The sequence below is a fragment of the Rhinoderma darwinii genome, chromosome 3 (genome assembly GCF_050947455.1).
Source record: "Rhinoderma darwinii isolate aRhiDar2 chromosome 3, aRhiDar2.hap1, whole genome shotgun sequence".
NCBI classification, from domain to species: Eukaryota; Metazoa; Chordata; class Amphibia; order Anura; family Rhinodermatidae; genus Rhinoderma; species Rhinoderma darwinii.
Genome location: NC_134689.1, coordinates 176,998,713 through 177,021,276, shown reverse-complemented (window position 1 = coordinate 177,021,276; position 22,564 = coordinate 176,998,713). Strand labels below are relative to the sequence as shown.

Sequence of the window (22,564 nt, the reverse complement as noted above, 5' to 3'; positions counted from 1 at the left end):
CCACCTGACATCCGCTTTGGTACATTACACTCATTTAGGCCGGTTTGGTGGATTATTTTAGCCAAAGCCAGTTGTGGATCCTAAAGAAAGGTAAAGCTTTAATCTTTTAGTTTTTTTCTTTGCACTTTTTAGCCAAAACATGGACTAGAAGAAGTGTGTGCCCGTGGCCTTGGGGTTTTCCCACATAGTAAGTTTTGACACATCGCTAGGATTGCTGCTGCCATGGACAGCACTGTTCTAAGGGTATGATCACACAAGCAGGATGCGTTGCACATTTTGCATGCATTTTTTTAAGCCAAAACTAGAATTGGATCCAGGAGAGCAGACCTATAGGCATTACTTTTATATATTTCTTCTGTTTAGGTTTCATTCCTGGTTTTGGCTTGAAAAACACTGGCAAAATCTGCGATGTGGGAACATACTCTTAGAATTAAAACTCAGACCAATTCAAGTGACTGACTTGCAGTTCCTGCATAGCGCCAGGTCAGCAGAATCTGAATTGATCGCTGTGCTCTACGGTCCCTTCATTCTAGGGATCTCCGAGGTTGTCAAACGCTCCACGTAATGAAGTGATGGCATATCCTAGCGATATGCCATTACTTAAAGTGGCATTCTGGTTACAACAAGTTACCCCCTATCTGTAGGGTAGGGGGTAACTTGCTGATCGGTGGGTGTCCGACAGCTGGTACCCCCACCGTTTACAAGAACAGAGGTCCCGTACCCCTCGTTTGAACCAAGCGGCAGGTTGCTTATGCGCACTGCCGCTCCATTCATCCTCTATGGCAGCATCGTAAATAGCCGAACACTGCACTCGGCTATCTCCGGCACTCCCATAGAGAATGGAGCTGCAGTGCGCATGAGCGACCTGGCACCGTTCGAACGAGTGGTACGGGACCTCTGTTCTTTGAAATGAGAGTTTATTGAAATTAATATGCCCTTTACAAACGCTCTAATTTATACAGTAAATTATACTGTAATACCCCATAACCCCTTGGTGTCATCCGCCGTATGTACTGCAGATCGCCCCTCAAAAAAACAGCCCTCACACTTTTCTATCGACCGAAAAAAAAGTATGGATCTCAGAATATGGTGAAATAGACCAGTTTTTGTTTTTTTTAACAAAGGTTTTTATTTTGTAAATTAGTAAAACTTAAAGCGGCTCTGTCACCAGATTTTGCAACCCCTATCTGCTATTGCAGCAGATAGGCGCTGCAATGTAGATTACAGTAACGTTTTTATTTTTAAAAAACGAGCATTTTTGGCCAAGTTATGACCATTTTCGTATTTATGCAAATGAGGCTTGCAAAAGTACAACTGGGCGAGTTGAAAAGTAAAAGTACAACTGGGCGTGTATTATGTGCGTACATCGGGGCGTGTTTACTACTTTTACTAGCTGGGCGTTGTGTATAGAAGTGTCATCCACTTCTCTTCACAACGCCCAGCTTCTGGCAGTGCAGCACTGTGACGTCACTCACAGGTCCTGCATCGTGTCGGCACCAGAGGCTACAGATGATTCTGCAGCAGCATCAGAGTTTGCAGGTAAGTAGCTACTTACCTGCAAATGCTGCTGCAGAATCAAGTGTAGCCTCTGGTGCCGACACGATGCAGGACCTGTGAGTGACGTCACAGTGCTGCACTGCCAGAAGCTGGGCGTTGTGAAGAGAAGTGGATGACACTTCTATACACAACGCCCAGCTAGTAAAAGTAGTAAACACGCCCCGATGTACGCACATAATACACGCCCAGTTGTACTTTTACTTTTCAACACGCCCAGTTGTACTTTTGCAAGCCTCATTTGCATAAATACGAAAATGGCCATAACTTGGCCAAAAATGCTCGTTTTTAAAAAATAAAAACGTTACTGTAATCTACATTGCAGCGCCTATCTGCTGCAATAGCAGATAGGGGTTGCAAAATCTGGTGACAGAGCCTCTTTAACAAAAACAATAGAAATTTGGTATAGCCATATTTTCAGAGGAGACGTCACCATCTCCCAGCATTGAGAAAAACGCAGCAAAACCCGCACCATTTTCTGCAGTAAAAAACTCACGAAATGCTGCGGTTTTTCCGCAGCGGAATTTCTGCTACTTTCTGCCGAATTGCTGCAGAAATTTTCTGCAGCAATTCCGTTATGTGTGGAAAAGGTATATGTTCTTTCTTTGTATTTCCCATTCCTCTTGAACCCACCCAAATCTGCATCAAAATCTGCAACAAATGGCGATGTGTGAACATAGCCTAATTGTCTGATATCAGAATTTTCTCTTGCAATCGTGAAGCACATGTAGTTTGTATTGTTTGAGACATATGTTTTATACATATGCCAAGCCAATCCTCAGCGACGGTATTGCTAAATGCCCCACCATATTAATTACTAGTATAGAAAACCCGTTACACGGGTTTGCTAGCAAAAGGAATGATAAGAATTTAGAATTGTGCTCTATGAGAACGACGTTGGTCATTACAGGCTTGTCTGAGGGTATGTGCACACGTAGTGTTTTCATGCGTATTTCGGGGTGTTTACGCCTCGAAAAACGCCTGAAAAAACGGAAGCAGAACACCTACAAACATCTGCCCATTGATTTCAATGGGAAATACGGTGCTCTGTTCCGACGGGGCGTTTTTTATGCCCCATTTTCAAAAAAACGGCACGTAAAAAGACGCCTGCGAAAAAGAAGTGCATGTCACTTCTTGAGCCATTTTTTTTAGCTGTTTTTCATTGACTCTGTAGAAAAACAGCTTAAAAAAACGTCCGTGAAAAACGCGAGTGGCTTGAAAAACGTCTGAAAATCAGGAGCTGCTTTCCCCTGAATGTATTTTCAGACGTTGTTGATTTTGTGTGTGCACATACCCTCCTTACTTCAGGGTTTTGCCGGAGGGTATGTGCACACACACTAATTACGTCCGTAATTGACGGACGTATTTCGGCCGCAAGTACCGGACCGAACACACTGCAGGGAGCCGGGCTCCTAGCATCATGGTTATGTACGACGCTAGGAGTCCCTGCCTCTCCGTGGAACTACTGTCCCGTACTGAAAACATGATTACAGTACGGGACAGTTGTCCTGCAGCGAGGCAAGCACTCCTAGCATCGTACATAACTATGATGCCAGGAGCCCGGCTCCCTGCACTGTGTTCGGTCCTGGACTTCCGGCTGAAATACGTCCGTCAATTACGGACGTAATTAGTGTGTGTGCACATACCCTTAAAGAGAACCTTTGACCTCCCCATACATGTGCAGCATGTAATGGGGAGGGCTGAATCAACCCTGGGTGAATAGGCCATCATTTGTCCAGTAGTGGACAACCCCTTTAATATGCTATAAATCAGAAAAACACATTTATAGATGTCTTGTCAATAAAATATTTTGCTAGCATAGTTATGTGACGAGTACATCATCGGAATATAATACATTGTTCTTTTTGTTTAGATGATGGCACACTTCTTGGGAAGGAAATATATTCGATCATTTGTAAGTGGATTTTTTGTGGCTGTGCCAGTCACGGTGACTTTTCTTGATCGTGTTGCTTGCATAGCAAGAGTGGAAGGTGTTTCAATGCAGGTAAATTTCTGTATATTTTGTTTACTTTTTACAGGATTAAATTGTATTTCTGTCTGGTTTTAGTTACAGAATGGCAAAGTAGATAAATATTAACCCCTTCCCTCTTTAGCCACTTTTGACCTTCCTGACAGAGCCTCATTTTTCAAATCTGACATGTGTCACTTAATGTGGTAATAACTCCGGAATGCTTTCACCTATCCAAGCGATTCTGAGATTGTTTTCTCGTGACACATTGGACTTTATGTTACTGGCAAAATTTGCTCGATATGTTCAGTATTTAATTGTGAAAAACACCAAAAATTTGCGAACAATTGCAAAAATTAGCATTTTTCTCAATTTAAATGTATCTGCTTGAAAGACAGGCAGTTATACCACACAAAATTGTTGCTAATTTACATCACCGATATGTCTACTTTAGATTGGCATTGTTTTTTGAATATCCTTTTATTTTTCTATGACCTCACAAGGCTTAGAACTTTAGCAGCAATTTCTCACATTTTCAAGAAAATTTAAAAAGGCTATTTTTACAGGGGCCAGTTCAGTTGTGAAGTGGTTTTGAGGGCCTTATATATTAGAAACCCCCAAAAAGTCACCCCATTTTAAAAACTTCACCCCTCAAAGTATTCAAAACAGCATTTAGAAAATGTCTTAACCCTTTACACATTTCACAGGAATTAAAGCAAAGTAGAGGTGAAATTTACAAATTTCATATTTTTCTGCAGAAATAAATTTTTAATACAATTTTTTTTATAACACAGAAGGTTTTACCAGAGAAATGTAACTCAATATTTGTTGCCCAGTTTCTGCAGTTTTAGGAAATATCCCACATGTGGCCGTAGCGTGCTACTGGAATGAAGCACTGGCCTCAGAAGCAAAGTAGCACCTAGTGGATTTTGGGGCCTTATTTTTGTTAGAATATATTTTGGGCACCGTGTCGGGTTTGAAGGGCTCTTGCAGTGACAAACCAGTAAAAATCCCCCAAAAGTGACCCCATCTGGGAAACTAGACACCTCAAGGAAATTATCTAGGGGTGTAGTGAGCATTTTGACCGCACAGGTTTTTTACAGAAATTATTGGAAGTAGGCCGTGAAAATTAAAATCAACATTTCTTCAAAGAAAATGTAGGTTTAGCGATTTTTTTTTCTAATTTCCACAGGGACTAAAGGAGAAAAAGCACAAAATATGTAAAGCAATTTCCCCCGAGTAAAACAATACCCCACATGTGGTAATAAACGGTTGTTTGGAGACACGGCGTGGCTGAGAAGGGAAAGAGCGCTATTTGGCTTTTGGAGTTCACATTTAGCAGGAATGGTTTGCGGAGGCCATGTCATATTTACAAAGCCCCTGAGGTGACAAAACAGTGGAAACCCCCAACAAGTGACCCCATTTTGTAAACTATACCCCTTGAGGAAATTATCTAGGGGTATAGTGAGCATTTTGACCCCACAGGTTTTTTGCAGAAATTTTTGCAAGTAGGCTGTGAAAATGAAAATCTACATTTTTTCAAATAAAATGTAGGTTTAGCTAATTTTTTATAATTTCCACAAGGACTAAAGGAGAAAAAGCACCAAAAAATTTGTAAAGCAATTTCTCCCGAGTAAAACAATACCCCACATGTGGTAATAAACGGCTGTTTGGACACACGGCAGGGCTTAGAAGGGAAAGAGCACTATTTGGCTTTTTGAGATCACATTTAGCAGGAATGATTTGCGGAGGCCAGGTCACATTTGCAAAGCCCCTGAGGGGACAAAACAATGAAAACGCCCAAAAAGGGACTCCATTTAGGAAACTACTCCTCTTGAGGAATTGATCTAGGTGTGTAGTGAGCATTTTGACCCCACAGATGTTTCATAGAATTTATTAGAATTAGGCAGTGAAAATAAAAACAGTCCATTTTCTTCAATAAGACGTAGCTTTAGCGCAAATTTTTTCATTTTCTCAACAAATAAAGGAAAAAAAGAACCCAACATTTGTAATGAACTTTCTCCCGAGTACGGCAATACCCCATATTTGGTCATAAACTGCTGTTTGGGCAAACGGCAGGGCTCAGAAGGGAAGGACCGCCATTTGGAGTGCAGATGTTGCTGGATTGGTTTCTGGGCGCCTGTGGGCCCAAAACAGTGGAAACCCCCCAGAAGTGACCCCATTTTGGAAACTACACCCCTCAATGCATTTACCAAGGGGTGTAGTAAGCACTTTAACCCTGCAGGTGTTTTGTAGAAATTAGTGTTCACTCGATGTTGCAGAGTGAAAATGGGATGTTTTTCCATGGATATGCCAATATGTGGTGCCCGGCTTGTGCCACCATAACAAGACAGCTCTCTAATTATTATGCGGTGTTTCCCGGGTTTAGAAACGCCCTACATGTGGAACTAATCTTTTGCCTGGACATATGACAGGGCTCAGAAGTGAAGAGTACCATGCGGAGTGGAGGCCTAATTTGGGGATTTACAAAGTATTGGTTCACAACTGCAGAGGCTCAGATGTGAAATAATAAAAAGAAACCCCTGATAAGTGACCCCCACTATGGAAACTGCACCCCTCAAGGCATTTATTAAGGGGTGTAGTGAGCATTTTCACCCCACAGGTCTTTTCCATAAATGAATGCGCTGCGGATGGTGCAAATTAAAAATTTATATTTTTCCCTAGATATGCCATTCAGTGGCAAATATGTCATGCCAAGCTTATGACGCTGGAGACACACACCCCAAAAATTGTTAAAAGGGTTCTCCCGGGTATGACGATGCCATATATGTTGAAGGAAACTGCTGTTTGGGGACGCTGTAGGGTTCAGAGCCGAGGGAGCACCATTTGGCTTTTGGAGAGCAGATTTTGCTTGGTACTATATTTGTTTGAGTATTGCTGGTGTTTCCATTTATAATGTGGGGGTACATGTAAGCGGGGCGGAGTATATAAGGGGCATAGTCAGGTGGTATATAAAAAAAATAATAATCCATAGATGTGTGTTACGCTGTGAAGCAATCCTTTCTGCACAGGCCGGTGTCACACTGATAAATGGTGTCATTTCTTATCCCCCTTTTGGTCCACACTCTGCACCTTTTGTAGTTTGGGGAATTTTGCTGGGAAAGTGTTGTCCTGGTATAATACGGGCACCGTCGCTTCCAGCAGATATGTTTGGGCTCTCCCCTTCCTGGTTTCCTAATTTTAGGTCCTTGATAAATCGCCTCTTGAAACAGAAGAAATGTTCCCCTCGGGCTGCACAACTGCATATTTTTTTATTTCCTGACTTATTGGAGCCATAACTAATTTTATTTTTCATAGACGTAGTGGTATGAGGGCTGGTTTGTTGCGGGACGAGCTGTAGTTATTATTGGTACCATTTTGGGGTACATGTGACTTTTTGATCACCTTTTATCCTATTTTTTGGGATGCCAGGTAAACAAAAAAACGCATTTCTGGCACAACTTTCGTTTTTTTTTATACAGCGTTCACCATGCGTTATAAACTACATGTTAACTTTATTCTGCGGGTCAGTACGATTCCGGCGATACCTAATTTATAGCACTTTTTTATGTTTTACAACTTTTTGCACAATAAAATTACTTTTATAAAAAGAATGTATTTATTCTGTCGCCAAGTTGTGAGAACCATAACTTTTTAATTTTTTTGTCGACAGAGGTGTATGAGGGCTTGTTTTTTGCGGGACGAGCTATAGTTTTTATAGGTACCATTTTTGGATACGTGCGACTTTTTGATCACTTTTTATTCTAATATTTGTAGGGCAAAGTGACCAAAAAACAGAAACTGGTAAAGTTTTTTACGTTTTTTTTTATGCTGTTCACTGCGTGCAATAAATAATATAATATTTTGATACCTCAGGTCGTTACGGTCGTGGAGATACCAAATACATATAGTTTATTATTATTTTTCAATAATAAAGGACTTGATAAGAGTAAAAGGGGGATTGTGTTTTATTTGATTACTTGAAACCTTTATTGTTTTCAAACTTTTATTTTTTGCACTTTTTTTTGCACTTTTTTTTTACACTTTTTTATACTTTTTTTTACACTTTTCTTCAAGTCCGACTAGGGGACTTGAAGGTCCAACGGTCAGATATTTTTTTTTTTAATACATTGCACTACCTATGTAGTGCAATGTATTAGATCTGTCAGTCATTCACTAACAGCAAGCCGATTAGGCTTCGCCTCCCGGCGGGGCCTAATCGGCTTCCGTAATGGCAGAGCAGGAGACCATTGTGTCTCCTGTTGTCATAACAGCAGTCGCCAGTCCCGATTGCCTGTCGGGGCTGGCGATCTGCTAGTAACCGCTACGATGCAGAAATCTCTTGCGATTGCTGCATCGAAGGGGTTAATGGCAGGGATCGGAGCTAGCTCCGGTTCCTGCCGTTACAGGTGGATGTCAGCTGTACAGTACAGCTGACTTCCACCGCTGATGACGCCGGATCAGCTCCTGACCCGGTGCCATCTTGCCGGCAGCTACGGAAGCCGATCAGGCTCCGCCGCCGGGCGGATCTTGACCGGCTTCGGTGCTAGGCAGACCGGGAGGCCAGTATTAGGCCTCCGGTTGCCATTGCAGCCACCGGAACCCTGGCAATTTCATTGCTGGGGCTCCGATGAGCTGCAAACACCTTAAGTGCAGCGATCGCGTTTGAGCGCTGCACTTAAGGGGTTAATGGCGGGGATCGAAGCTAATTTCGGTCCCCGCCGTTACAGTCGGATCTCAGCTGTAAGATACAGCTGAGATCCGACGATGATGGCACCGACTCAGCTTCTGAGCCGGTGCCAAACATTTGCCGTAAATGTACGGCATTTTGCGGGAAGTCGATGCTTTCCATGACGTACATTTACGGCAAATATCGGGAAGGGGTTAACCCAGTGGAATACCACTTGTTGCCCGAATTCTTGCAGGAATCCGATCACCAGTCAGGGTGTGTTCACACGCCCTATTTACGGATGTAATTCAGGCGTTTTACGCCTCGAATTACGACCGAAAAAACGGCTCCAAACCGTCGGCAAACATCTGCCCATTGAATTCAATGGGTCTTACGGTGTTCTGTGCAGACAGGTTTTTTTTTTACGCGCCGCTGTCAAAAGACGGCCGCCTCAAAGAAGTGCATGTCACTTCTTGGGACGTAATTGGAGCCGTTTTTCATTGACTTCATTGAAAAACAGCTCCAATTACGGCCGTAATGGACGCCGCAAAAAACGCGTGCACTTGCAAAAACGTCTGAAATTCAGGAGCTGTTTTCGCCTGAAAACATCTCCGTAATTATAGACTTATTTTACATTTGCGTGTGAACGTACCCTCACTCTTAGGCCCTGTTCACACACAAAATGCCTTCCATTGATGTAAATGGGAGGCGGATGCGTTTTTTTTTACCGCTCGCTGTAAAAAAACGCTCGCGGTAAAAAGAAACGACATGCCCTTTCTTCAGGCATTTACGCCTCTGAGCTCTTGATTTTCAGCCGTTTTTTAATTAACTAGCATTTTTCGCTGCGCTTTTTACGGCCGTTCTTGGAGCTGTTTTTGTATTGTCAATGAAAACCGGCTCCAAAAACGGCTCAAGAAGTGACATGCACTGTACATTAAAGTTTAAAAATCAAAAAGTAAAAACATAAAGTAATGTTAAATAAAAAAAATACACATACGCGTTTTATGCAATAAACATTAAAATAAATGTCAATACATAAAACATACACATATTTGGTATTGGCGCGGCCGTAATAACAGTCACGACAATTTTTTTGCGTCATTTACGATGTGTACGCTATAAAATAAAAACTTCTTTCACTTATTATTGTCAGGCACGAGGTGTGATGAATTTAACCTCCATGTGCCTCACATTAATAGTAATTAACCCCATCGTGTACCTTACACATTAACCCAATGTTGTTCATTATGACTGAGAGACATAACCCCATCACTATTAACTTGGGGCACATACAAAATTCATCACACCTCGCGCCTCACATCAGAAAATGGAAGAACTTATTTTCTTTTTATTACTGTTGACAAAGTATCGTTTTGGTATCGAAAATCGCAATACTACAAAAAAGTATCGGTATCGAAGTCCAAATTCTGGTATCGTGGCAACCCTACCTTAAAGTTTAGCTAAACGTTTGACAAACTTCTGACATGTCATAGTGACATGTCAGAAGTTTGGATTGGTGGGGGTCCGAGCACTGAGACCCCCACCAATCGCTAGAACGAAGCAACTGAAGCGTTCGTGTGAGCACTCAGCTGCTTCGTGTCTGTTCGGCTTTTTCCGGAAATAAATGTATCGGTGTACGGACTCAATAGAAAGTCTATGAGCCCGTACTCCGATACATCGGCTTTCCGGAAAAAGCCAAACAGAAACGAAGTAGCTGAACACTCACACGAGCACTTCAGCTGCTTCGTTCTAGCGATTGGTGGGGTCTCAGTGCTCGGACCCCCACCAATACAAACTTCTGACATGTCACTAGGACATGTCAGAAGTTTGTCGAACGTTTAGCTACACTTAAACTATTCCTGAACAATATTTGAAGAGTGGCTGTGCACATCATCCTAGAAATAACGTTGTCATGAAGGAGTGTACTTGGTCTGCAACAATGTTTAAGTAGATGGTACATATCCTAAAAATGCCAGGACCCAATGTTTCCCAGCAGAACGTTACCCAGAGCATCACACTGCCTCCACTGGGCTTACCTTCTTACCATATTGCATCCTGGCGCCATCTCATTGCTAGGTAAGCGACGTACATGCACCTGGCTATCCAAATGATATCAAAGAAAATGTGATTCATCAGACCAGGCCATTTTTGTTTTTGTGCTCTATGGTCCAGTTCTAATTCTCGAGTGCCCATTGTAGACCCTTTTGGCAGTGGACTGGGGTGAGCATGGGCACTCTAAATGGTCTTCGACTACGCAGCCCCAAACACAACAAGCCGTGATTCACTGTGTGTTCTGACACAGTAGCTCTTCTGTGGGATTGGACCAGATGAGCTTGTCTTCGCTCTCTATGTGCATCAATGAGCCTTGGACGCCCATGCCCCTATTAGCTGTTTCACGGATTGTACTTCCTTAGACCACTTTTGTAAGGTACAAACCACTGCATACTGGGATCACCCCACAAAACCTGCCGGTTTGTAGATCCTCTGACTTAGTTGTCTAGCCATTATAATTTGGCCCTTATCAAAGTCGCTCAGATCCTTTCATTTTTCCTGCTTCCAGCACATCAACTGCAAGAACTGACTGTTCATTCACCGCCTAATATATCCCACCCCTTGATATAGGCCATTGTAACAATATAATCAATATTATTAACTTCATCTATCAGTGGTTTTAATGTTCTGGCTGAGAAGTGTATATATGTAGCAGAAATAAATCCCAATCATGGATTCCTTCATAAACAGTCCACAAACTTTGCAGCACTCTGAAGTAGAATAAATTCAAGTGATTTTATTCACCCATGTAAATAGGGGCGAAGTTTCAGCCCACAAACTGGGGCTTTGTTTTTTTGTTTTTTTTTAAAGAAATCTTCTTTTGTCAATCCCTTTTTATTAGTGTGAGGGCACCCATATGATGTCCAGAGGTCCCACATTTCACTGTGATACACATTTTTCTTGTACGTTTCAGCTAGTGTTACGTTAGGTTATGGAGACATGAATGTTTTTCTTTCCAGTAGATGTATTTTTATATCAGAGAAGCTAAGAGCAAGAATTAAAAAAAGGTTAATTGGTAGAGATCTGAGAATCCTTACATGTGAAGCCGATTAATTTTATTCTAGCTAGAAGAAGCAAACCCAGCAGATTACTCCAAACATACTCTCTTGTATATTGGAATGATTTATGTGGAACACTTGAAAGATGGTGGTTGGAGGGGAGAGAGAGAGAGGAGTATACCCAGCATGTTGCCTTTTATTGATATGCAGTATACGACCATAGGGCACTCAATAGTCTTAACTTCAAGCTAGCTCTGTGTGATCCCAGAAAGTTTGATTTCTAATAAACCTCTTAGACTGCCAGCGGTGTTGTGCTCTCATTATCTGGCCTCTTGCTGTGTTTGGAATTAAAAGTTCTGTCAAAAAGAACAGGACATTTTTAAATATGTAGCTACATTTTGTTCTAGGACTTCTGTAGTACTGGAAGACACTGACTTATAAGTCCACTGATGGTTTTGCAGAAGATCTGAAATGCGCAATCAAAACATGTCATCTCTTCTGGTTTGTGCCAGCTTGATTGTTTTGGCACTGCTATGAATTATCTTTTTTGTGTGTATGTTTCCCTGCAAGTCCATGTCATCCGCAAATCAGCAGGGAGCAAAGAAACAGAATAACTGCATTTTATTTTTATTCTGCAATAGATGGAACCTGATATTTCAAAATGTCACTTTTTATTCTCAATCCCAAATGTTCATGCTGTCCCTTGAGATGTCATCTAACAAGATGTTATTAACAAGGAAGCAAACGTTTATTTTAGCATAATAGGCAAAATAGCATCAACTGTTATACTGAAGTGTTATTTTTATAGTAAATATTTCCATGTTTTGTTGATGTAATTGAAGCTCATATGATCTGAGAAGGATAAGCAATAAATCTGACCGTTCAAGATCTTTACAACATGGGATCATTGACGTTGTTGCAAAATTCTTGTTAATACATTGCCAATGTTTGCAGATTTATACAGCATGCATTTTAGTCTCTGCATTAAAGCAAATCTGTCAGTATAATTTGCATCCCTATTTGAGGACTGCATATTATACGTGCCACGTATTATACGTTCAGATTGAAAGGGCTACTAGGACAAAGGACCAAAAAGTATTGCGCGGTTTGTCTAATAACCTTTACAAGGCATATGCAAAACTAATGCTTATGAGCCCGGTGTATTCATGAGGAGAGTACTTCACCCGTCTTTCGCTGCCCTGCTCACATTTGAGTGATAGCAGCTGCTGTATGAACCTGTATACAGTGGTTGTGGTCACAGTGAAGAGGGCAGGGGGAAGAGGAGACCGCATTCTGCTCATGTATGTACCAGAGTAATTCGCAAAACACACAGCCTAAGGGTAGAGACGCAGGTAGCGGCCGCGAGATGAAATGATATGTGGCTGGGAAGCGGCCAAACACCGAGCCAGCATGCGCTTTTAACAGAAATCAGCGCGGTTTTTAAATGATTGTTAATATCCACGTGTTTTTTTACAGGTTGAACTGCTGTTTACCTGCAAAAAGGCGCTGACATTAAAACCTGCTAATTTGCAGTAAAAACACTGGTGGCTTGGTGTTCGGGCACATAGCTATGTCTTTTTTCATCTGTAATATATATGTCCATCAAGTTCCACCAAAGGATAGTAGAAAGAAAATATCATGGCTGCTATGTGTGTGTTTACCCTATGAGATCAAGCACACAGGAATATCGAATACAACCTCTGACCAATAGGCACCATGTGCCTCTGATTTCACACTAAAGGTACGTGCACGCGTAGTGTTTTCAGATGTTTTTCGGGCCGTAAACATCCCGAAAAACGGCTAAAAATCGGAAGCTGAATACCTACAAACATCTGCCAATTGATTTCAATGGGAAATACAGCATTCTGTTCTGACGGGGCGTTTTTTTACGCCTCGTTTTCCAAAAACGGCGCGTAAAAAGACGCCCGCGAAAAAAAAGTGCATGTCACTTCTTGGGAAGCTTTTGGAGCCATAAAAAAACGCTGCGAAAATCGCAAGTTGCTAAAAATTTTCAGACGTTTCTGAGTTTGTGTGTGCACATACGCTAAATGAATCCGACAGAATTGAATGTCTAATTACAAGCTATTCTCCATTAGAAGCAATGCTCCTGAAGCAGAATAGCTCCGTAATACAGCAATATACAGAGCACCATGCGGCAGCACATGAAGCGTCTCTGGCTCAGTAGTTCAGAACTGCAGGGACTACCTGTGTCTCCGCAGAGTCTTTGGACACACAGTTCTGCTGTGTACATGAGGCATTGGGCTGTATTCACACGTGATGTTTTTGCTGCGATGTTTGATTTTTTTTTTTGTAAACATTACGTAAAATATTTAATTGCAATAAATAACCATGGCAAAAAAGGCAAATGGGATTTCATCGCAAAATCATTTGGCTGTTCCAATTATGATTAATGTGCCATACTAATAGGAGTGAATCATTTTTAAATTCAGTTAATTTGTGGTTAATAGTTGCAATCAATGTAGATCACTCTATAGAGTCTTTATATTAAATAGTCTTTCTGTTGATCAGTGCCAGAAAAGCTAAATGTACACTATAGTTGTAGTAAAAAAAATAGCATCTAAATCGAGGTGCTCATACAATTAATTTGACACTTGAATCCTACCATATCGTCTTTACTATAAGGGTGCTGATAAATTACAGTTTCTTTCAGTTATATGATGTACTTTCTATGAAAAAGAATCTCAAGATGGTCATTTCAAGAGCAAATGTAGAGATGAATGTTTTTCCAATTTGAAATGATAGGCTTTTTTATGTGTAGTTGTCATTGTGACTTCCTTTAGTCAGGATGACAAAACATTCTAACTATGTTGTTCTTGCCTACTAGGTTTGTGATTATTTGTAATTGCTCAGCTGTATTGTAGGCTTCTGTCACATCATGTTTATGAGCTATGCCAGAAGTATACAGGGGTGCTTGAAAGTTTGTGAACCCATCAGAATTTTCTATATTTCAGCATAAATTTGATCTAAAACGACATCAGATTTTCACAGAAGTCCTAAGAGTAGATAAAGAGAACTAAATAAAATATCACATATCTGTGTGTGGCAAAAGTGTGTGAACCTTTAGGATTGGCAGACAATTTGAAGGTGAAATTAGTCAGGTGTTTTCAGTCAATGAATGGGATGTGTAAGGGGGCGACCAGTTCTATTTAAAGAACAGGGATCTATCAAAGTCTGATCTTCACAACACATGTTTGTGGAAATGTATCATCAGAAACAAAGGATTTCTGAGGACCTCAGAAGAAGAGTTGTTGATGCTCATTGGGCTAGAAAAGGTTACAAAACCATCTCTAAAGAGTTTGGACTTAACCAATCCACAGCCAGACATGTTGTGTACAAATGGAGGAAATTCAAGACCATTATTACCCTCCCCAAGGGTGGTCGACCAACAAAGATCATACCAAGAGGAAGGCGTATAACGGTTTTTAAGCAAACTTGTTTTTTTTTTAACTGTACTGAAAAATTATTTTTTCCTACACTTTGAAGTACACCAGAATACAGCAAAAAAAAAAAAAATGAAGAAAAAATATATTTTAGAGAATCTATCACCAGTGGATCACTATTGTTTTTACTTTATAATTAATTATCCCCTTTAAAAAAAATTCTCGTAATATATCTAATAAAAAAAAATGAAATTGCTGCTACTCTTCCCATCATGCCAGCGACGTCCGCATCATTTTCCATAAATCCCAGCAGAAAAGAATGAAAAAATATGATCTCGCTAGTTGTCATGAGATCTTGTGGCTGTGAATAAAGGAGCAATGTTAAATATGTTGTCATTCAAATTTAACAGTTCTTCTTTATTCACAGCCGTGAGATTTCGGTGTATCACACAGAATTGTATTTTTGGGGGGGGGGGGGGGTTCACATAAGTAGGCCAGAACATAATTACTGTTTCTGGAGCATATGCTTTTTTTTTTTCTTAAATGATTTTTTCTTTTGTTAAAAAGAGGTTTTAAAGGAAACAATAAGGTCCTGTTTACACTAGCGTCATGGCTTCCATTCATAACGGAGCATGAAAGCAATGCCAGTGGAACTATGCTCAATCTGTTTGACTTATAATAAGGTCTGTCAGGTTTACATCAGAGTTATTGTATTTCTTACAGCAAGAACAGCGCTGTAGACCCCCATCAAAATTCAGGAATCCCTGATGGAAACCAAAAAGCGTAAATGTGAACAAAGAGTAATACATAATAATATAAAATATTCTATAAATTACAAAAATCCCAAACTGAAACATGAAATGTAGAAATTTATACAAAATCTACTACATGATAGGACGGAGCTATGTAGGCATATACCTTCCATTGCAATCTACACAATAAGAGCAGTGGTGTTTCCATGACGGGGAATAATAGAAAGGGAAAATGATGGCGGAAAGGAAGGAAAATATCCAGTAGGATTTAGGAGCAGAGGAATCGAATCTCCAATTTTATAGGACTGATTTATGTTTATCAAGTAAAACATTTTCTTTTTCATATTGTCCAGAAGCCTACATCACGGTGTTGGATGTGGGTTATAGCTGGGTAATCGAGCAATGAATGAAGCCTTATGCTGTACATTTTGGTTTCTTTGTCAGATGTGGAAATAAGAATATATGCCATGTTTGGATCACATTTAGCACCGGTTTGAAATGATATCTAGCTCAATATTTATCCATTTGTTTTTTCTTTCCCCCTTGCTAAATAATTGCATTTATCCTCTTAAATGTTCTAGTCCCTACCGTATACTTCGTATTAAATTCAACGCTCGGTGATGCTACTTTTCGGCAACATATATTTGTTCTTTATGTGTGCAATACATTTCAAGGGAGAAAAGACACACGGGAAATATTTTTTACATAAAGCTGTCTTCTTTTGTTTTCAGCCTTCTTTGAATCCAGGTGGGAGATATGAATCAGATGTAGTGCTCTTAAACCGATGGAGCATTCGGAATTATGAAGTTCAGCGAGGGGACGTAGTCTCTCTAGTGTAAGTGGACATTTTCAGGTTATTTGTTATCCTTGTTTACGGTCTGACCCATGAAATATGCTTGGAAATGTTTTTCAGTCGAATATGAATATTGGAAATGCTGATGGGGGTGACATGGTTTCGTGGTTACTGTTTTTTTTTTTTCTCATCTTGGCTACTGTTTTTTTTACTCTTATCTTGGCATATGTGAAAAAAACCAAACCGTTCATTTGTATTGCTATTACTAAAAATATTTAAGTATTGAATTTATTGCTTTGGCAAGGTGCTTGAGTCTGGACTTCTTTCAGTACGAGTTTTGTTTTTTCTTTTGTAACCTTACTGGTTGGTGAATACTGTGTGGAATACACTCATCTGATGCCTGCTGTTAGGCATTGCTTGTTCTTATTCTTTTGACAATCGTACGCTTTAATAGCGATGAAGCTGTATTTTCCTTCTGCCGTTTGTGGTCTAGGGTCAGAGCCAAAAGATGGCACTGTTTCACAAATAATAATGAGACGTAATTAAAGGGAAAATGTTAGCCAATAAAAGACTGTCAAAGCCCAAGCATGTGTCAGAGGCACACATGATTATTTACGCTGTGAGTGGCTTTGCCTTATATTGTCTCTATGCTTCATTTCCACATATAGCATTTAACCTTTCCTACCAGTGCAGCATTTCATGTATGTTAATTGCATCTACTTGCTGATTCGACACCACATGTCTGGTGTTTGACTCCTTTGACATTGTAGACCTGACGAACCTTAAAGTTGGACAATAGTTATGGAGCAGAGATTGTGATTTTATCTCACAGTAGCATTTCCATTAATGCATTAGTACGTGATTAATTGACTTGTGTTGTCCAAATATCTGGTGGATCTCACATCCTGTTGTCAGAATCTAAGCGTAACTAGCGGTCTACAAACTGGATGATCCTCTGGAGTCGTCATTACTCTTTTTTTGTCTTTAGCCTTACAAGGTTACGTTACACTTAGCTGGTGATGGAGGAGATGCTCACCCACATGGAATAGGTCACAGGATTCATGCTGCTGCAATGTTATGCTTCTCTTCCATGCAGCCAAGAAACAAAGTGAAGATTTCAATTACGTTGTAAAGAATGATCAATCTGAACAGTGGTAATATAAATTATTTGTGGATTACAGGGCAGAATCCGCAGCCATCCTGTTGTCAATGTTTTATTAATATAAAAAGAAAAATTATTTTACTGCTCAAAAACAGTCACAGCCTTAAAATTCTATATAAATTCAGAGGAGTACTTTACCCCCACACCACTGTGTAATAGACAATAAAGCTGGTATTACACGGCCTGACGTAGGCCGTATAAACGAGCGCCGATCAACGAAACCGCTTGTTGATAGGCACTCGTTTGTGCCTTTCACAAGGAGCTGGTATAGCGACAAGCGCTCGTTACTATGATCGCTCGTCCCCATACATTTGTATCAAGTCGGCAGCACGTCTCCCTGTTTACACAACACTTGTAACACTTTTTGAGTGGGATTTGCACCTTGATCTGAGTTGGTTACCTGTGACAGCTCCTACCCACGGAAATACTCACAGTTACTATATATTTTTTTATCTGAAATGTGGCTCAAGACATTTTTTTTACCTACTCTGAGAACAAATGAACAAACTTATACACATTCCTAATTTTAGGAAGCTGGGAAGGTCTCTCTGTGGGAGATAGGTGTGTTGGTAAAGTTGGCCTGGTCTGCCAGTTCTGTTCTGTAGGCAAATCAAACAGCTCTAACAGAATTTAGCAGCAACCGCTGTAAAACCTGAGGAAACCAATTAGATCTTACAAAATCGATCTTTGCAGTCTTGGAGGCATATTTGAGGCCACACACCATCAATACAACTGCAATCGAGTGCCTTGGATGCTACCAGTCTACCATTCTTATCCGTCCACATTCCATTAGAATCTGGTTTTCACACCTTCTGCTCCCAGTTGGACGCTTCCTGTGGGGAACAATCTTTTTGCAACATAATTATTAATTGATCTTAATCAGGTAGTTCAATTGATGGAAAACATTAAAAAAATGACAACTTTAAGTAAAACATTCCCATTGAGCAGTATACTAAATGTGATGTACATAAAAAGAGAAAAAAAAAATCAGTTTGCATATACGTCATCATGTTTCCCTTACACCTATCTATATCCGCAAATTTTTCTATATTATGTGTATTATTTACTGTAGAAAAATAGGAGGGTTCCTCCAGCTCACCTTTGTTATGGATGTGTAGAGTCACTCACGCACGGATCCCCGTGTCGGCACACGTACAAGCATTAGGAGTAAGACAAAAAATTGGATCCAGCGTTGAGTTCTTTAGGTCTGTTTAAAATAGGAATCTTCTTCCAAGTTTTATTGGCAAAAGGATAAAAAACAAGTGCGGTGAAATAAGAGTAATTTCCCAAGTACAAATGGAGGGATAGGTAAGGCAGTGTGAGCGGTGCCTACGCGTTTCTGACGCTGACTGCGTCCTTAGTCATTTCCCATTTGTACTTGGGAAATTACTCTTATTTCACCGCACTTGTTTTTTATCCTTTTGCCAATAAAACTTGGAAGAAGATTCCTATTTTAAACAGACCTAAAGAACTCAACGCTGGATCCAATTTTTTGTCTTTCTCCTGTATTATTTACTCATAAGCCTACTAATTTCAGTGATAACCCAAACTTTTCCTGCCCTGGCACATGTATAAAGGACTGCTTTTTCAAGCTTCGCTTCTTGTATAAGCAGCATTTGCTTTGGAAGGTTACCATATGGGAAGTATTTATCGTCCCAAACCCAAGTGGCAGGCTCAAGTCTAGCCAAAGTACATGTTTTCTCAGCTCCCTAAGGGATCCATCGATATGCAATATCCCCACATACTACGTATATACCATTAGGTAACGGATATTGTATACCACTAGGCAAAACATCTACCATATGCATCAAAAGAGTAGAATTATTAAAGAAACACCAAGAGTCATTTGTATTGTGATCCATGGGGCTATAATGGTGATTACCTCGTGCATCGTGACTACTGCGTATTCTGTCTAGTAGGTGCCTTCATGGTGGAATCTTGAACCATCTAAAAAATCTGGGTTACTTATGGGTGTCTCATACACATTTTGTAGACCTTCTAACTCTGAGTTAATTAATTCTACACAATTGTGCGGTGTCGCACTCAGATGTAACTGATCAGTCTCGTCACTACTCCCCTTTTTTGGGTATTAATGCGGTTCTGTTTTACAGAGAAAGAGATACTTCAAACTATGAAATGTAGTCTTTAAACAAAATGAAGTCACATACACACCTTACTCACTTTCACAGATATCATTTGATAGAGTAATGCCCAAACAGATTTTAGCTGCAATTTTTATGGTCAGTGGTGTTTTTCCCATAGGCTTCTCTGTAGAACTACAAAAGTGTCATAAGTAATGCATTTGTACAAAAAGACACCAAATTACAAACTCCTTAAAAAAAACGCATGTCACGTTTTAATAATGCTAGCGTTTTTTTTTAATGCAGTTTAAATTGCCAGAAAAATTCTGCATTTGAAGGAGTCTGAAACGCGGTGACAGTCACTTTTTAATTTAAAATGCTTTCCAGAAAAGCTAGATAAACCAACCAGAAGTCAAAAAGATTTTTTAGTGGCCAATAAAATGGATCAGAAGAAGTTTACCCAGAACATTAGACGCTAATAGCAATGTTTTAGACTCATTGGTTCTCTCACTCATGGATTTTTCCAGTCCTGACATGGTGCAATATTTTCCATCAAGAGGAAGTCCACCCTCATATATATTCTGAAATGTCATATAGATATGTTGGAAGATGCCTTTGGTTGGGTCCCACAAACCACAATGCAGTTGTATGTAGTACATTTGATATTTTACTATAGACTTTAATGTAATGGCTGGCCGCACTTAAAAACACATAAACGCCATTAAAATGCCATGATAGGTGCACGAAAATGCAGTAAAACGCTATGTGCAGTCTAAAGGTGGTTGAGGTGGGGTTAAAACCAAGTAGAGGTAAAACCGCTTGCATTTTTCCGATGCGGTTTCAACCGCACATCGACCGCAGCGTGTGAATTCACCTTTAAAGAGGCTCTGTCACCAGATTGTAAGTGCCTGCATAATCCAACATAATCTGATCGGCGCTGTAATGTAGATCAAAGTGGTTTTTATTTTGAAAAACGATCATTTTTTACAAAGTTATGAACAATTTTTTCGTTTTATGCTAATTTGTTTCTTAATAGACGACTGGGCGTCGTAAAGAGAAGTGTATGACGCTGACCAATCAGCGTCATACACTTCTCATTGTTCCAGCCCAGCTTCTTTCACTGCACAATCACGCTGAGCACAGAAGTGTATGACGCTGATTGGTCACTGATTAGTCAGCGTCATACACTTCTCTGTATGACGCCCAGTTGGTAAAAAGTAAAAACACGCCCAGTTGTCCATTAAGAAACTAATTAGCATAAATCTAAAATTGTTTATAACTTGGTCAAAAATTATCGTTTTTCAAAATAAAAACCACTGTTATCTACATTACAGCGCCGATCACATTATGTAGGAGAAAGTGCACTTATAATCTGGTGACAGAGTCTCTTTAAGGTGTCCAACCCTTTGTGGAAGTAGCCAGTTGTTTCAATCACAGGAAATCTTTGACACATTTTGCTGGACTGCATCATTGATTTCACTGATGACACTCCGGCATGTTTGAAGGGACCTTATGCTGTGCTGCTCAGAGCTGTTTAGTGCAGTTCTTTTTCATGTTCTTTTTTCCCTTTCAATCATGTAAGCTAACTGAATGAACTCTTTATAACAAGTCCCGTGAGAGTAGTGTCCTCTGTTAAAGGCCTTTACTTCATTTATAGCTTACATAGATACCCTAACATGTATACATTACTAGTTACATGATCTTTGTTTTATTTGTTGTGTTTTTTTTCAATTATTTGTCAAATTATGCCTGGAGTTGGTTGATGGGAGAGATCTACTTTAGCTGTATCTTAAATCCTTTGGCAACAATCGTTTTTTAAAACAGAATATCGCTATAGCTCAATAATTTCCAATTTGATCAGAGCCGCACTTGCCGCAGGGTGAGTATTAGTCAGAATGTGTCACTGCAGTGTTTTGGAGGATGGTTTTGTAGCTCGCCTGGCAGCACGTCTGCTTTTATTTTCTTCGATACTAAAGCTAGTGCTTTATTTCCTGAGTGAATGCTCATGGTTCCTGAGTAGAGATTCACATGTGCTAGATACATTGCTGTGCAAAAGTATTTGCTCCCCCTTCCACATATGTTGCATATTTATTATAGTGAATAGTTTCTGATCTTTTCACATTTCTTGAATTATTGATTTTATTTTATTTTATTTTAAAGCGTGCCTCCATAGAAACATGTCGGTGCTTTTTCAACCTTGTGATTTTGCGCATCTTGCTAAACACTTTTTTCTCTTCTTTATACTACTTCTTGGATGGCTTACTTCTTGGCCAGTATTTTGTGCCAAAATTGTAGCGCACACAATTGAATAAATCTGGCACATTTTAGGACTCCACTTATCTATGCCCTCGTTTCTAGACACTCCAAAACTGTCTAGTGAGGCGCAAAAATTTTTAAAACACATAGGGAGAGATTTATCAAAACTCGGGCAAAGGAAATGTGAAACAGTCAATCAGGCTTCTCCTTTCATATTTTACAAAGGGCCACTGCAAAATTAAATGTGGAATCTGATTGGTTGCTATGGGCAACTACTCCACATTTGCCTTGCCCAATTTTTTTTGTAAATCTGCCCCATAATACATGTTGCGATTTAAGCCAGAATTGTGACGCATTTGGCTTAGTAAATCTGACCCAGTGTGTAATATTACTGCTATGATTTCAAAGACTTATTAGGCAGTTTGCTTTCCTTCTTCCTTCGTCAACTGAAAGTACTGTTTTCCCTCATGTCAGTTGCAGCCTTTTTATTTCTTTTTCATCAGCCTGGTCACAGTAATTAATGCAGATCCCCATGTTCTTGCTGTCCCTAAATTCCCAATCTGCCCCTCCCAGCCAGCTCCGTGGAGAAGCCTTCAGGTATGCCAATAGGATTCGCATTGAACTCCTCCTGTCGCTTAGATTTCTGGGAAGTTTAGTTGCTGAATGATATTGGCTGGGTGAGAAGTCCTAAGCGCAAGTGAATGTGGGCTCCTCCTATGGCACATATATACTGTGTGAAATAGAGTGGGCAGCCTGCAATGTAAAAAGACTATAACTAAAGGAATGCAGGGAAATTTTAAATTATTATTATTAATACCAAAATGCCTATCAGCATATATCTTACTGTATATACAGGACTACTCTTCTGTTCATCAGT

At 40.0% G+C, this 22,564-nt stretch overlaps 1 protein-coding gene across 2 annotated transcripts in view; it reads left to right on the top strand.

Annotated features, from left to right (window-relative positions):
- IMMP2L (inner mitochondrial membrane peptidase subunit 2) overlaps positions 1-22,564 on the top strand; it is a 1,017,993-nt gene that overhangs the window by 1,198 nt on the left and 994,231 nt on the right. The window contains exons 2-3 of one of the 2 annotated variants that reach the window (XM_075857081.1): positions 3,428-3,469; positions 16,127-16,230. In XM_075857081.1, the coding sequence (XP_075713196.1) occupies positions 3,428-3,469; positions 16,127-16,230 (146 nt within the window). Of the gene's footprint in view, positions 1-3,427; positions 3,560-16,126; positions 16,231-22,564 lie in introns of both variants that reach the window. The other variant, XM_075857080.1, reaches the window with a different exon arrangement.